Raw genomic sequence first — 16,391 nt, forward strand, 5'->3', positions numbered from 1 at the left:
GCCCATCCATGATTCAACAACATGTAGTGCAGGTGCTTTTGTGACAAAAATTTGGTTTTCTTCATAGATGTGTGCTTTCTATGAAGAAAACCGCTTCATCATGGATACGGTGCACTTTTATGACACATATTTTGTCATAAATCAGCCATAATATTTGTCCTTTTTTTATGAAACGGAATATAATTTAGAGTATTTTTTATCAAATTCCAAAAAAAAGGAAAATTATTGTAGCTAGCAAGCACAAGCACAAAGTAAAGAAAGAAGGAACGGATTAACCACGAGTTGGAAACAAGCATGTATCCGGCACTTCCATATGCACACCAGTTTTAACTAAATGGACCAGATGAACAGATAGGCAGGCAGTAGAACACGTGGATATATACAAGCCAATCTAGGCCAAAGAAGCTGTAGGCCCCTAATAATCGAAAAAAAAAACTATAGGCCTCGGCGAACCATCAAACCTGAATGGTCACACTGCACAGGCACAACCCCGACGGTTTCAGCTCCGACGTCCCCCACTCAGAACCCGGCGCCGCAGCCGGATCGTACGTCATCGTCTGATACCCACCCTCTTCCTCCTGCGACAGCAGCAGCAGCTTCCCGCCGCGCGCCCCAAGGCAGAACCTGGTGCTTGAACTGCCGGTGAGCGGCACCGGAATCTTCTTCCAAGAACCGTCCGAAGGGCTGAACGCCGAGAGGCAGCGCTGGTTCTTCCACTCGACGCAGAACAAGGTCTCGCCGACAACCGCGTGCGAGGTGGCCATGACGCAGCCTCTCTTGATCTCCTCCCAGCGGTCGCGGCCGGGATCGTAGACGTCGACGAAGCGGGAGTTGCCGATCGTGAAGCTCGAGCGGCCGCCCATTATGTACAGCTTGCTGTCCAACCCACATGCGAAGCAGCCCCACCTTGGCCTGCGGAGGCCGTCGATCAGCCTCCATCTGTTTTGCTGCGGATCGTATGCTTCCACGCTGGACAGACTGTGGCCGCTGCAGCCGAATCCACCGGCAGCGTATATCGTGCCGTCGACCTCGGCGCAGGCGAAGTCGCGACGCGCAACATTCATCTTGGCAAGTGCGCCCCACCGATGCATATGAACATTCATAAGAGCACTTGATTATTACGAAGAGCATTTGCATGTTCATTTGATTACTACTAAGAGCATTTGATTATTCATAATCACCGATCATGTACTCATTATCTGCTATAAGACAAATATCATCTATAATATTTGTCTTTATGGTGGAAGATCCAAAATATACCTGTTAAGCCGAGCATCATACTGGTAAACCTCGTCAGAAACAGAGTCCTTCCCATGAAGAGCAGCATAGCCAGCAATGACACACAACTTCCCATAAAGAACCACCACACCGAACCCAACTTTGGCCAGCCCAGGCATAGGGGGAATTGCACTGTTTTTGCGCTCCCCCAAGACCTCCCAGCGACACCCTTTTTCTCCAGCTTCAGCAGCAAGCACATAGACCAACTCTTCAATCTTCCTAACCTCCTTCCTGACAGCACTGAACTCTCTACTGCCGATGTATGACATCCACCTCCTGGACACTGCACCCATGGCAGGGAAGTGTCTCCGAGGGACGAGAGCGAGGCATATCTTCGCCATGTCTTCCGGCAAACCGGGTATTAGACCGTCGTGTGTATTGGTTTCTTTTTCGGTCATGGTAACTGGAGAAAGCCTTGGCCTGGCCAGAGACTTGAGCGGCATTATACCACGGTGGCACGTCTGTGCTTGAACAAGGGCTTCCCTTGCTCCAACAAGTGCAAGCATTGAAATTAATCACCTGTGGAATGCTTGATTATTTTCAATGTGTGATGGTGCTTGATGGTTTCATGGTGATGGATACCAATGGTGAATGAGGCTCGTCAAATTATATTGATCTGTCTTTGCTATCTTTCCTGCATCCCATCAGATAGTGGAAGTCCTTGGAATGATTTCTCCTACAAGAACAGACAGCCTTGGTCTTGTTACTGATCAAGTATAAGCAGCTTCTTCCTTTGCGCATTGCCTTGTAATCTACAACAGTATTGAAATATATCAATGTCAGCTGGATCCATAATAAAATGCCGGTTGGCAAGAAAAAATATAGTACATGTACATCACAACAATAACCAAATGATCTTGATGACAATTAATCCAGTGGCTTCCATATGTAATTATCTACACTAGAATGAGTTCCAAGAGTACAAAATTAACTTTACCCCTGTTTATGGAACAAATCAACAGAAGACCATAATTAACTCATTCCTATCACTCAAGAATTAAGAAATACTGTTATACGCTAGCACTGCAGAAATAGCCAGCAGAAAAGGACACTATTTTGCGTCATCCACCACGATCAGGAAAGTTGGCAGAGAAAATGAGTTCTAAGTTTCCAGCATTCAACAGAAGAAACTGCTTGTTCAATTTCATTGGGAGTGACAAGTTCATAACATTGAGACCATTCATTGTGTGCCCTTATTCCAAAAGCACAATGAACACATTCAGATATCCAATATATAGATCAAAAGCAACGGGCCAATGCTGTCATTACGATTTAACAACTAATGATAACCTACAAACTGTAAGAGAACAAAGTTTTTGAGAATTTTCAAAACATGTCAAAACCTTTTTCTTTGAGAACAATAGCCATAAGCTAAGTCAAGCCACCTCACATAAAAAATCACAAGAGAACACCACGCAGCCCCCGCGTCGCCCCCGCTAGGGCGACTCGGGCGGCGCCCTAAACCCAGCTGCCGGGGGCGCATACTCTCTCCTCCCCTCCCTCCACCGCCGCCGCCGATCTTAGCCAGGGGGCCGACGGCAGGAGGACATCGCCTCCCTCCCTCGGATCTGGGGTTGTGCGGGGCCTCGAATCTTGTGGAGGCGCGTCCGATCCGATCGGCAACGGCAATTGCTGTGGCGTAGCGGCGTCGGAAGCGGCGTGGGCTGCGGGCGCGGCGGCCAGCCCTGTTCGGGCGGCGGCAGCGACGCACCATCTGCCTTTGGATCGGCGGCGGCGGCGTGGAGGGCCTGGTGGTCGCATCGACAACACCTCTGATCAGATCTGTTATGACCGATGCAGTCGGCGGTGGTGGTCATCTCTTCCGTCAGAGGTGGTCGGCCTGCGGCTGGGTGGTCGGATCTCGAGATTCCTCATCTAGTCCCGACTACGAGTCGGAGAGACATAGTTGCCGGTGAAAACCGAGCCGTTGGCGGGCGATGGCGGTGTTTTGCGTCGTTACCTTGATGAAGGCATCGTCGTGTAACCGTTGTCGACCCACTCATGCTACTTCTGGGGAAACCCTAGGATCTGGTTTTCTAGATCGGACGATGACGGTACTATGGTGTTGTTTCTCTCCTGGGAGCATCGTTTGTGTAGCAGCGCTGGAAGACAGAGGCATGAGGTAGAGCGGCTTCGTCTTGCACGGAGCTTCGGTGGAGCTGTCAAGTCATGCCTGGCTGACAGGTGCTACGCTGAGTCATGCCTGGTTGGCAGGTGCTACGCACGACAAATCTTCTAGAGTCTTCACGTCTGGGCGAATGAGCGCAGGGTGGTGGCGCCATGGTGGCATCGACGGATGTCCGGACAGGCAAGGATGATGTAGATATCTCTCCTAAAGATGGGTCAGTGGTCTGACGATGAAGGAGGCTTCTAAAACGTGTGCATGTGGTGGGCGCTTTAGGTAGGCTGCACTGGCGTTGGCCCCGATACGTTATGTGGATGGAGCGGCGACGATACCGGTTTTAGATTGGGGAGCGAGAGCACTTCACGTGATCGACTTTGTAGGTGTGAGTGATGGCTTCGGGTGGATTGATATATGTTCTTGTCAGACCTTTATAGAATAATTAATAAAGATGGCTGCATGCATCGTTTGATGCAGAGGCCGGGGGTTTAACCTCCTTTTCTAAAAAAAATCACAAATAGCATCATACAAAAAGGAACTGTAGGAAACAGAATGATTATACCACCTCATGTCATACATCAAGTAAAATTAAATGTTTATAGAAAATAAAAGGGCATGGTTAGCTAAAATGTTAGATCCTTTTGTGGCACAGTCATGAAATCATCCTGGTTTCAGCAAAAAATAAGCTGGAAAAAAATGGTAGATAAAATTCTAATTCTAATTCATGAATTGCAAGGATAAAAATATGATAAAATACGACAGATCATAAATTAAAAACAAAAGCAAACAAATGGTTTGATTTACATTTTTTTTCTTTTTCAATAATTTTGAATTGGAAGTTGAAAATTACTGGGTAACAAAACATACCACATGCTTCAATTTGTGGTGGAAAAGGTCACTCTACTACTCAACCCCATCAGGAAGAGAGCCTGGTACTGTATTCCCTCGAGTACTGAACACGTTGGAGTAAACCAGGAGCGGCTTTACCTTGACATGCCCAAATCAAGAGCACCCTCAAGATGAACATGACCCTGTCAGAGGATTTGAGCATTTGCTCGGTGCAGTAAATGGGTGGCCTTGCGAGAAATTCGTCGGACAGGTGCAGCTCGCAATCGCATCGCCCGACACAAGCGCAGTGGGAAGCACCAAGACAAAGAATCAGGCAGGCCATTGGGGCTGTAGCAGACGCACCCAGAGCAGACAGAAAGAAGAACCTCAAGCATAGCATAGTACTCTTTTTTTTAACCGAATTTTTTTGTGTGTGTGTGTGCAACAAATTTATCTGGTGTAAATCACATGTACGAGCCTCAAAATCAAACTTAGTCATGTTGAGAGGAAGAATAAAAACAGATAAATGAATAGTTACGAACATCTTCTCAAATACTTTCAGATTTACAGAACATCGCATAAAACCATTTTTATTAATCCTACCAGGCAGCTATAGAAAAGTTATTTCTTTCTTTGCTACTCTGGGAACAGCGTTGAATGAAGCGATGGGATAGGAGCTCAAGTAAATGGCCGACACAAGGGGCCAGAAATGTTTCCAATCCAAGCATAAATCGGTCACAATTCTATGGCAAAGGTAAATCCAAGAACAAGGAACGAGTAAACACAATTGTACGTATACGGAGATGATTTATTACCCGGGCTGCGAAGTTTTGCCTCGGTGCTAGCTGCAAGCTTGAGGCAGATAACGAAGATTTTTTGTCCAAAAGGACCCCCTGGCCAACAGAATTGCCAAAAAAGACCACATGTCAAAAACATTGTCAAAAAGGACCCCCTCGCTAGTGGCGGCAGGCGCGGCAGGCGACACGTGGCGCCTGCCGCCGTGCCAGGAGGCGGCGGGCCCGGCCGCCACCGCAGGAGGCGGCCACCCCTTGCGAACGGATTATCGGCAGTGCTTCGCGCCGCGACGGAACGGGGCTGGCCAGGTGGGCCCGGCCGCCACCGGGTGAGGCGGCCTACCCTGGCGCGGTCGGTGCCTGGCCGACAGGCCCTGCTGAGAGCGGGCCCCGCCAGTGGGCCCCGCCGCCACTGGGTGAGGCGGCACCCCTGCCGACAAAAAAGAGCTGCTGCTGCACGCTGACTGCACGGAAGGCGAGGTGCACTGTTGCTGGCGGCATCTTTGCATGCGCGGGAAAACGACACTGATTCCGTGACTCACGGCGCTGATTCCGATACAAATTTCGCTCTTTCTGATGATTCGAAAATTGACGCTGATAGCCTGCTTTTGCTTTAGTCATGCGCGGCGACAGGTTCCCTGTTGCAGACTTAGCTAATTCCCTCGCGCGTGCTGGCTATTGCTTGAGAGGACGCGACGGCACTGCAGAAATACACTCACTCGTTGCGGGAATCCGAGGTTCCCTGTTGTGCCGACACTACAGGGATCCTAAAATATCCCGCCTAATTTCCTCTGTTCTCGCTTATTTTCTCGCCATCATTAATCGTCTGAGCCTATAAAAGAAGACACCGAGGCTCTCGTCCAGCCATCCTAGAAATCGCCAGTGCGCAAAGTGTGTAACACATTTTTTCAGTCGATATGAGTTTGCCTTGTTCAGAACAAAGCATTAGGCCGAGGAAAATGAAGAATGCAAGTTTGCCTCCTGGGGTGGCAGTCCTGCGGTGTTGGTGTGGCGATCTTTGCAAGGTGAAGGAGGTGACGGATTTTTCTGATTGGTTGGGCATGAAGTTTTTCATGTGCGCCAATTATGAGGAAGATCCTGCCGTAGCTCTTTCAGAGTACGACAAGCCTCCGGTATGCTTTAACCATCACGAATAGATATTGTTGGTATTTTCATTGATTCTTTAGTAACATTCTTGTTTCTTGTTGTAGTCTCCTCCGCCTCTGTGCATGTACTATCGTTGGATTGACACGGAGAAGCCGGCTTGGGCAGTGACTGAGATTCGTGAAAGAAGTCGCCGTGCGTGGAATAGTTTATTTGCGGAAGAGCGACGCGAGAAGGCGGAAGCTGAGGAGAAAGCAGAGCAAGAGAGAGAGTTAAAAGAATACTATGCGGAGCAACACCATTTTTTTCAGGAAATGGGAAAAAAACAGGGAAGAGGCTCGTCGCATGGAGGAGCAGGAACGACAGCGAAAGGAGGCTCGTGAGGCTGAGAGGCAGAGAAAGAAAGAAAGGGCTCGTGAGGCCAAGGCAGCAGAAGAAGCTGGCGATGGAAAAGGAAAATATCCACGCTAGACTCAGTAGATTCTTGTGGTAGTATTTTAAATTTCGCAATCATTTGTATCTTTATTTCTGCACTTTAATGTAGCTTTATTTCAGGAGTTAAATGTAGGTTTATTCCTACAATGTATCTTATTTTCAGTTGTGCCATGTCGTAATGGAAAAAAATATAGTTTATGAATAAAGTAGTGGCATTTTCTTTTCCTCCACTAATATCGAACATCGTGCAACAACTACAAAATAAAATTAAGATAGAACATAATGCCCTACAATAAGAGAGTACAAACTAATAATGCAAGTACATCCGAATTAAACGGTAGAACTGGAATAAAACTACATGAAGGCATCATCGTCATCCTCCATCGATGCAGAACTCTTGCCCTTCGAGGATGTAGAACTCTTACCCTTGGACGATGCAGAACTCTTGCTCTTCGAGGATGCAATACTCTTGCCCTTAGACGATGCAGAACTCTTGCCCTTTGATGATGCAGCACCCGGAAGCGGCGGCATGAAGATATCATCTTCATCCTTGCTCTCCTCAGTCCATAAAAATGGATGATTTTCTGCAGTCCTTCTGAAAGTTTCACTCTTCGGCTCCACTACATTCTTCCACCTTGCACGCAACCTAAGAAGTTCTTTACGTACCTCCTCATAGGTCCTTTCAGGCCACCCAGACCTACGTAATTGGTGAGCCAACTCATTCATTATGGTGTCACTACCGGTGAGTTCGTCCCATGGAACTATCCTATTGTCCATCCTGAAATCGGTAGCTAGCCTCAGAAGAGTCCTGCTCATCCCAGGGTGAAAACTACGATCGAAAGGATAATGGGACATCTCGACTACACTACACTCGAATGCTTATCCACCTCCGTCTGAAGGGGGTTTTATAGGTAGAGAGGAGAAAATGGCGGGAAAGAACGAGTGCAGTGGAGCGGGATAGTATGGCGGGAGATATAGGCGGGAAAAATTGTTCCTGACTGGTGCATTTTTATTTCAGCAAACATAGATGTTCAAATCGAAAAGTCTGATACACACATATATAGATACAATGGGTCGCGCACGTGCATAGATGAATCACCCTACTTTACGATGACCACCTGGCCTTTCCTTACGACCGGAAGGTGACAAGCGATTAGGTGGCCGGGTCACACGAAGACCGCGGCCGTACTCCAATTCGGCTTCATGTGTCTGCGAGTCCTGCGTAGGTGGAGTCGCGAATCCTTGTTGCGAACCTGAAGCGTAATTGTAGGCGTATGGTTGTGACTCCGGGGGGATAAAAGATGGGCCAATAACATCCCCTCCGAAGAACTCTGTAACTAATGATGTAACCGTGTCGCCAAGATCATGTGATGCTCCCCGGAGGCCCGTGTTGACGCCATGATCATGTGATGCTCCCCGGAGGCCTGTGTTGACGCCGCGTTGGGTGTTCTCATCGCCCCAATTAACATCAGGTGTGTCCTGCACATAGAAACATTTTAAACAAACTGTTAGAGGATAATATATGATATCATTGTAAATGCATTGAAATGTAAACATGACTACCTGAGCATATCCCTCTCCTATACTGTCTGGCCATTGTACTTGGTGCTGGTTTAAATCTGATACACGAGTCTCCTCGGGCATGAGGATCCCTCGCGTGGAGAGAAACGGCTGAGATCCCTCACCTTGGGTGTATGCATCATATCCTGTGTACGCATATGGGTTAGGGGAAAGAAACTGCTCGGGCATCGAATCCAAGCCCGTGCCATGGTCCTGAGATGTCTGCCCCTGACGAAGCTGCATCGAAGAAGAGCGATGCAGTGGTAGAGATGAGTCATGTCGTGGCAATGTCGTTCTAGTACTCGGACCCTCCCCCCATTGCTCATGGCTCGTACGCGCCTCGCTCGGTCTGGACGACGGTGCCGCACTCGGTCTGGCTGACCTCGCTACCGGCATGTATGCTCCAGTGGCAACGTCGTCGCCTCTACCGCATCTGAACTTCTTTGCCACGAATTGTTGCAAAAGTTTCTGGAATGTCTTGCGATATGGGCCCTGGGCCGGCATGCTATCCGTAGCCATCTGCCCTACTTCGTTGACATTTTCAAGCTGAACAATATTTGGATGTTATTTAGTTCCAATGATTATGAAATGATGGACCTAAAAAAGTTACAAGTGATTACCAGGTGGTCACGATAGTAAGCTGCATGCAGCTCAACATGTCTCCGCGCCTGCTCCTCTTGTGTGAGATGTGTTGGTATAGTAGCTGGCTGACTGGCCAGGCTAGCACGTGTGTTCATGCAGTACCACTGCTTGTACGCTTGATCTGTACTTCCATCGTACGGCCTGCAAAATTAAATAATTACATAAACCTTTGTGATGAAAGCAAAGCATCTTCACGCATCGTATGATCATCGTAAAAAAATAATGTACATAAAATATACCTAAGTTCACGCACTATATCTGCTAGCGCTTCATTTGTCCACTTGTGTACCCATTCACTGTTCTCTTCCCTCCAATCGTATAAACTCCAACCCCTGCCCATATTGGTTAGCCTGCAAATATGTAACAAAGTGTGAGTTTAGTAAATTAAAAATGACACTAACTATTTAGGGATGTCACATCTTACTTATGTGTTTCCTCATCGATACGTCTGGGAAAAGGTGGTGGAATTTCTTGATAGAGACCGAACTGTCTCATTACACGCTCTGGGTTGTAAGGTTCAACACACCACAGGAACAATAAGTTGCAGCGAGTCAGCCAGAATGCACTATCGGTCAACATGCCTGGTGTGAAGTGTCGAGCATCAAAGACCAATTTTAGCTGGTCCTGAGTCCACGGGTTCCATGTGACTTCTGCCTCATCAAGTATCTCAAACTGCTGGTGGTACATAGGGTAACAATTTTTCGCAATATCTGGAGACCAACGTTTCCGTGCCTTTGTCCACCTGGTGGCCATAGTTGCGCTAGCACCCTCGCCAAAGTCATATGGGTATATGGGTTGTACTATACGAGGTCGTCCTACAGGGAGGTATTCCCAGGACCACAACTGTAGAAACTCATAGGCGACACAAAGTAATGGAGCTTTTTGTGCGAAAGAGGTTTTTTGCGTGGCATCACACAAGCCTCTGTATGTATGAGATAGCATGGCAGAACCGAAGCTGTATTTTGGCTGCTCGGGTAAAGGTTCATCTACCATATTCTCTGCAATGTAGATGAGACCAGGGACAACAACGTCCCCATGTGAATTTGGAAATAGATTCCCGAGGAGCCACAACAAATATGCAAACAGATGTCTTTTTCTCGTCTCCTCATTGGCGAAGCTAGATAAATTAAGAAAGTTATCACAAAGCCAGACGAGTGGGATGCCCCGAGGGTTACCAGAACGTTGTGATTCTGGCATTTCCATCCCAAGACGGGCTGCTATATCTAATGCCCAAGATGGAGACACTCGTGGAGAGACTACCGGCTCACCTCTAATTGGTAGAGCAGTGATCATAGAAACATCTTTCAGTGTAGGTGCAAGCTCCCCAAAACGAAAGTGAAAGGTGTGGGTTTCAGGTCTCCACCGGTCAACGAGGGATGTCAAAAGGGATGGGTCCGAACGTACTTGGTCGTCGCATGATGTGAGCCTAGCAAAACCTTGTAGTCCATAAGCGTCAAGGTGAGCAAGGAAATGATTGTGTATTGGCCATGTTTTCTTTATGGTTCGAAGTCTGAAAGGCCGATAATCATGCTTAGTATTTGGTTTCAAAAATAGGTGGCAACGGTGCCCGGCGTCATGGGGCCCCTGCAAAAGCACTGGCACTTCACCCATAACCTGCACACAAACATACAAATATAAAGAGAATTACGAGGAAGACAGAAATACAAATGCAAATCAAAATTAACTTAAAATATACAAAGAGATACGATTTACATTAATTATCTGAAGTTAACATCAGGAGTGTAATAATACAAAGAGAATCAATTTAAATTCAATATAAGTACACATAACGAGTAGAAATATAAATAGACATGGCGAGTACATATATATCAACATCATGCGTTGTTGTTGGCTCGATACGGGCAGTCTTTGCGTGAATGTCCAGGACACCTGCAAACGCGGCATCGCCTTGGTTCTCCCATCTGGCTATGGTCCATGTCATTGCGATGACGCCTAGACTGACGTCGTCCCTTTGCGGTTCTCATCAAGTCGGTGTTCGGAACCCATTTCGGCCCATCTGGCCACAACATTTTGTAGTTCATATCAATGCCCCAAGCCCAGAACTCACCGTTCCAAGTGTTGTACAGATTGTACATGTTGAAGTACGGCGATATGTATGGCTCGACGCTGATTTTTTGAACAGCAGCCGCCCGGAGCACATGACTGCAAGGGTAGCCCTCAAGCTTGGGCTTGTTACAAGTGCACTCACAGGAGGTTGAGCCAAGGGTGACAGCTTGCTTTTTTGATCCTCTGTGGTGACCCTTAACGTACTTGGCTCGCACATTGACCTCCCACTTATTCCTAAGTGCGTCCACTTTCCTGCAGCCATGACTTTAGGACTTCTTTGCTTTCTCGTCCAGATGTCTTTGCATCTTCTCGGACCATGGCTTGTTCAATTCAACTTGTGCTTTGGCGACGGTGACCCTGTCTGCAAAGTATGACAGGGTCCGGTTCCAAGTTTCTTCAATTAGGGCTGTGATAGGCAGTGCTCGCACCCCTTTAAGAACACCATTGTACACCTCTGACATGTTGTTGGTCATTATTCCATACCGAGCCCCGGTGTCGTGAGCCTGCGCCCACTTCTCCAAATGAGGGCAATTCTCGGTGATCCACTGGCTCAAATTTATGGTCGTCCTACGACCCCTCCGGTCTTCTCTCTGCGGCAAGGCCGCGCGGTCGATCTCACCATTGATACCTGCCCATATCGCATTCATTTTGGCTGGAGTTTTTTGCATGCACATCCTCTTGAATAACTTGAACCAATCCTTGTTTTTGAATTTGGAGTAAAAGTTTGCTGCCAAATGCCTCATGCACCACCTTCCCTCTAGATCGGGCCAGCCCCACTCTTCTTCCGACGCCTTAATTATTTCAAGAGCGCTTAATAATCCAGTGTTGCGATCAGAAATGATGCAAACACCTTTACGCTCTTTCACGACACCAATCTTCACGCAGCTCAGGAACCACAACCAGCTATCTTTGTTCTTGCTCTCGACCAATGCATATGCAATAGGAAGAAGCTGATTATTTGCATCCGCTGCAATCGCCACCAATAGTGTGCCCTTGTACTTTCCAGTGAGAAAGGTACCATCAACAGATAATACCGGGCGACAGTGCCTGAAGGCTTGTATAGTCTGGGCGAATGCCCAGAATAAGCGATCCAGGATTAGCTCACCCGGGTTCATTGGGTTTGGACGTTCTCTCCGCCAAACTTGAGTCCCCCTATTAGCACTTGCTATTTGATGAAGCATTCTAGGGGCATAAGAATATGCCTCCTCATAGGTACCATACAAGTTCTTGAATATATTTTCCTTCGCACGCCTAGCCTTGCTGTAGCTAACAGGGAATCCAATTAGATCCTCTGCATTTTTTTGCAGAGCCCTAACACTAATGTTGAGACTTTCCTGCACAATTGTTTCCATCGTCTGTGCCACAAATTTTGTTGTCACATTGCAGTGATCTGAAAGAGTCCCAGTTTGCTCACAGGTATGCTCCACTATTTTTGTGATATGCCATGACTGACATACCCCAGGCTTCAGTCTAGCGAGTACTCTTCCGCGGCAACCTTTCGCGGTGTGGATGCATATGACCTTCAACTCTTTTTTATCAGACTGCTTCACTCTATGCTGGCGGTGGATGCCGATTGCATAGCTACCCATTGCCTGGTAAGCAGACTTCTTATCTGGGAAAACTTGCCCAACCTCCAGGCTTCCCGCTCCTAGGCCAGAAGCAGAGTGAAATTCGTTGGTGATGCTCATATCCTGTAAAAACCCAGGTTGCAATGCCGCCGCGACCGCCCTCTGAGGAGGAACATCTTCTTCTCCGCTTGACTCCGAAGACGCAGAAGAATGATCATCATCATCTAGCGCCTCCGGCAATCCCTCCACGTGTTCGCTCATGTCAACGGTCGCCGACTAATATCCTGTGTCATACACAGGCTGGCCGCCCGTCGGTTCCGATGGGCCGATGCTAGGGGCTGATGTGATGGCCAACTCGACCTCACCACCCCTGCTACTGCATCCGGCAACATCAGTGACTGAAATGAACTCCACATACACCATCGGCTGACCATACATTGAGTTATTGGGATTGCTTGCAAACCTCATGTACGACCCCCACGACCGATCACCTGTGACAGGCCGCAAACCCCAACGGGCAACTGTCCCATCATTTCCTCCGTCAACGACGAAGGCCTCCATTGTCATTTTTTTTTCCTGCATCACTGGGCCAAACACCGCTCGGATGCACCTTCTAACCGCTGCGTAACCCACGTTGACCATGTCTCTCACCACTACTATAGTCGACTCGCAGAAGGACACATCCACCCCGCATGGACCATCGCGTAAGACGTTCCCATAGTACACTACTAAATTTTCCATAGTACCTAACCAACATACATGTTACATTTCAAATAATTAGTAACTGAACATTTAGTAACGATGACAACATTTACATATCTTATGACTAAAATAATAACCGTATTTTCGTTATAAATATTCGGTTTGTTTTTAGAATCAGTTGCTTAGACTTTAAGGGGTTGTTTGGTTAACGGGTATTTACAGATCTATTTTTCTCAAACTTGTCTATGAGCGTAACAAACTAAAACTCTGTTTGCTTTTCTCTAACTACCCCAAAAATATCCTAAAATAGTTCTCGTAACATGCAAAAACTTAACTTCTGGAAAAACGACTATTAGTAAAATATGGTTTTCTACATAATTTCCTTACAACAGGTTATGACAAAACTGAGGGTAAGTACTCGCTATTCAAACAACCACTAAACATAATATTACGATAATAACATTTAAATATCATATGAGTGTCATTTTTCTTACAACAGGTTATGTCAAACTATTTTTCTTACAACATGTTATGACAAAACCCATGGTAATTACTCGCTATCCAAACAACCAGTAAACATAATAGTACGATAATAACATTTTAATATCATATGAGTAAAACATTTAGTTTCTTTCGGCTTTATATAATTTTTTTCACATTATACGATAATAATCATTTATCTACAAATAATAATATTTACAGCAACATGCACATTATTCACAATAGTACATCAATACAAAAAATATTAACAAAATTACAGTGTTATTTTTTTACCTTAGCTCCAATATGGATGTGCTTGCAAATGCAATTAAGCGTCAAAATAGTTCCAATAAATATCCGTCGCCAGTACTATATGAACGGAGTCAACCTGTTATCACATTAACATCAATATTACACACGGATTTTTCTTCCTGCTAATAAAATGGAAACACAATTTCTTCAATCATGTCTTCTCCTCCTTGTTTGTTACTAAGATGAATTATTTTACCTAATTACATACATCATTAAGTACATTAGCACCTAATCTTAACATATAAAATTTAGATTATTGCGACATAACTATAGACTTATTAATAAACATACCGCATAAAATAACATACCACATGAAATAACATACCACATGCAATAAAAAATATTGTAAATGTTGTATCTGTCGTCTGAAATTATTTCTAACCTCTACGCACTAACATTGCATAGCTAATGACGAGCTAAAAGACTAACTAATTACCACCCTGCATGCACAAATAAATAAATGTATTGCAAAGCTCATACCTTGATCTTCAACTTCGTACTTCACTTTCGCAACGCAAATCCTACTCCTCAAGCTCTAAATGACTCCAAATGACTCCTTCAAGTGCTAAAATTATGCCTAAAACAACAGAGAATACACACTTAGGAACTAATAAAACAGAACAAAAACATCATGCATGTGAACGAAACCAACAAAAATGGATAGATCTTACCTTAATCTAACTTTTCTTCAACTTCATCATCTTCGAAATCAAACTCCAAATCGACCAAAATCACGAGTAAAAGTGGCTACCTAGTTTTCCTTTCTGTCTATGTATGCGCTCAGAGAGAGTTAAGAGGTAGAGGAGGCAACCAGAGATATGCGAGAGAGAGTGTATGCGCACGGAGTCGCGGATGTGCGTTTAAAAAGAAGAGGACCACTGTATTGTCGGCAGAACAAACCAGAACTCACCTACCATGGCATCGGATTTCAGCATCGCGGTGTCTCATCATACGCAGCAACAACAACGCCTGAGTGCTGTCGCTTCGGCTGGAGAAATAGACGGAAGCGAGAATCACGCACAGCTTTAATCAGTGTCGTTTACGTAGCAATCAGTACTACAAAGTTTAGGCGGGAATCCAATCATCGAAACTTGTGGCAGGCAAAACAAGGAGCTGGGAAAAGCAGCGCCCGTGAAAATCTGCGCCACCGGAATCAGCGCTGCACGGGAATCAGCGCCGTCTGCGCCGTTGTCGGGCGTGCAGCAGCAGTTTCGCCGCCTCCTGCAGTGGCGGCCTGGCCCACAGGCGGGGCCCGCGAGCATCACAAGTGGTCGGCCCGCGCCCGACAGCGGCCACAGAGGCCGCCTCACTAGGTGGCGGCGTGGCCCACCAGGCCTGGCCGTTCCGTCCGGGCTCGGCGCACTGTGCTGACACGGTTATTTCCCGCGCGGCCGCCTCCGGCGGTGGCGGCCGGGCCCGCCGCCTCATCCGGTGGCGGCAGGTGCCACGTGTCGCCTGCCGCGCCTGCCGCCACCGCTGAGGGGGTCCTTTTTGTCAATGTTTTTGACATGTGATCTTTTTTGGCAATTCTGTTGGCCAGGGGGTCCTTTTGGACAAAAAATCGATAACGAATGGCGTAAGCACCCACACGGAACGGGAGGAAGCGATCCGTGAAGAGGAAGTAGCAGTGTTCAACACATTCTTGCGGCTCTTCGCTCCTCCTTGTATATAAAGCCACCTGCTAGCTGTTCGAAATGTTTCTCCTGAATAAGGGCACCTCTCTCTTTTATCTTAGAAAAGGATGATGTACCCCAGCCTCTGTATCTGAACGATGCATGCAGTCATATTATTAATTATTCACAAAAACCATACAAGATGATACATCAATAAGTCTGAAGCCATCATCTTGGCAACATCGTTGCTACTCCTATCCCTTTGATGAAGGCGTGCCGAATGTCCGGGCCTAATGCCAAACAGACATCGCACCAAAGCCTAACATCTAAAGCCGGGTGTCCCATCCAAGCCACTATCTGAATTGGGTCCCACACCGGTCTGACACACTCCCCATGAGCACCGCACACTGCAAGGGCCGTCACCTCCATCACCCCTCGGTCCATCCTCAGAGCAGAACTGAAGCACCGACCTTGCCAAGCCTCTCTGCTATCAATGCCACCATGACGCCAGACAGCTTCCTCCTCCTGCGCGAGCCCATCTCCGCTCATCAGACTCAGAGTCTCCACAACGCCACGCCGCCAAGATCCGCCACCATCAATGTGTAAGATGAAGCACCGCTCCACCGAAGTCGCCGTCCTCCGGTCCCTCGAGCCCATGTGCACCTCCAAGATGACGCCCCCAAGGGAAAAACGACACCAGAGAGCCGCTGTCATCCGATCTACTGATCTAGGGTTTCCCCTGGAGGTAGCAGAGAGTGACCTTGAACTTCTCCACGGCGATGCTTTCAGCAAGGAAACGACGCAGACAACATCGCCATCGCCGGCCTTGGCAATAGCCAATAGCAGTTTTTTACCCAGATCTGATCGAAGACCCCCATCTCTTGCG

The 16,391-nt window shown here is 47.1% G+C and overlaps 2 protein-coding genes across 2 annotated transcripts; both read right to left on the reverse strand.

Annotated features, from left to right (window-relative positions):
- Positions 1 to 261: 261 nt before the first annotated feature.
- Positions 262 to 5,098, reverse strand: LOC119364079 (F-box/kelch-repeat protein At1g67480-like). Its single transcript, XM_037629483.1, has 3 exons — positions 5,044 to 5,098; positions 1,261 to 2,030; positions 262 to 1,110 (listed from the first exon to the last, which is right to left on the reverse strand). Exons 2-3 carry the CDS (start codon positions 1,782 to 1,784, stop codon positions 456 to 458), a joined length of 1,179 nt encoding a protein of 392 aa, XP_037485380.1. The 5' UTR covers positions 1,785 to 2,030; positions 5,044 to 5,098; the 3' UTR covers positions 262 to 455.
- Positions 5,099 to 5,361: 263 nt separating this feature from the next.
- LOC119360928 (serine/threonine-protein phosphatase 7 long form homolog) lies at positions 5,362 to 9,966 on the reverse strand. Its single transcript, XM_037626365.1, has 5 exons — positions 9,188 to 9,966; positions 9,003 to 9,113; positions 8,742 to 8,904; positions 7,957 to 8,040; positions 5,362 to 5,595 (listed from the first exon to the last, which is right to left on the reverse strand). The coding sequence occupies exons 1-5, from the start codon at positions 9,964 to 9,966 to the stop codon at positions 5,362 to 5,364; spliced, it is 1,371 nt and encodes a 456-aa protein (XP_037482262.1).
- Positions 9,967 to 16,391: the final 6,425 nt, after the last annotated feature.

The sequence above is a fragment of the Triticum dicoccoides genome, chromosome 2B (assembly GCF_002162155.2).
Source record: "Triticum dicoccoides isolate Atlit2015 ecotype Zavitan chromosome 2B, WEW_v2.0, whole genome shotgun sequence".
In the NCBI taxonomy this organism is placed as follows: domain Eukaryota; kingdom Viridiplantae; phylum Streptophyta; class Magnoliopsida; order Poales; family Poaceae; genus Triticum; species Triticum dicoccoides.

Excerpts from the sequence above, each read along its gene's own strand:
- LOC119364079 (XM_037629483.1), bottom strand. The coding sequence starts at position 1,784 with ATGCTTGCACTTGTTGGAGCAAGGGAAGCCCTTGTTCAAGCACAGACG. Across the intron at positions 1,111-1,260 it reads TATGATGCTCGGCTTAACAG|TGCTCTTATGAATGTTCATA; the intron begins GTATATTTTGGA and ends GTAATAATCAAG.
- LOC119360928 (XM_037626365.1), bottom strand. The coding sequence starts at position 9,966 with ATGGAAATGCCAGAATCACAACGTTCTGGTAACCCTCGGGGCATCCCA. Across the intron at positions 9,114-9,187 it reads ATCGATGAGGAAACACATAA|GCTAACCAATATGGGCAGGG; the intron begins GTAAGATGTGAC and ends ACATATTTGCAG. Across the intron at positions 5,596-7,956 it reads GAGCATCACATGATCATGGC|AAAGAGCGAAATTTGTATCG; the intron begins GTCAACACGGGC and ends TCGAATCATCAG.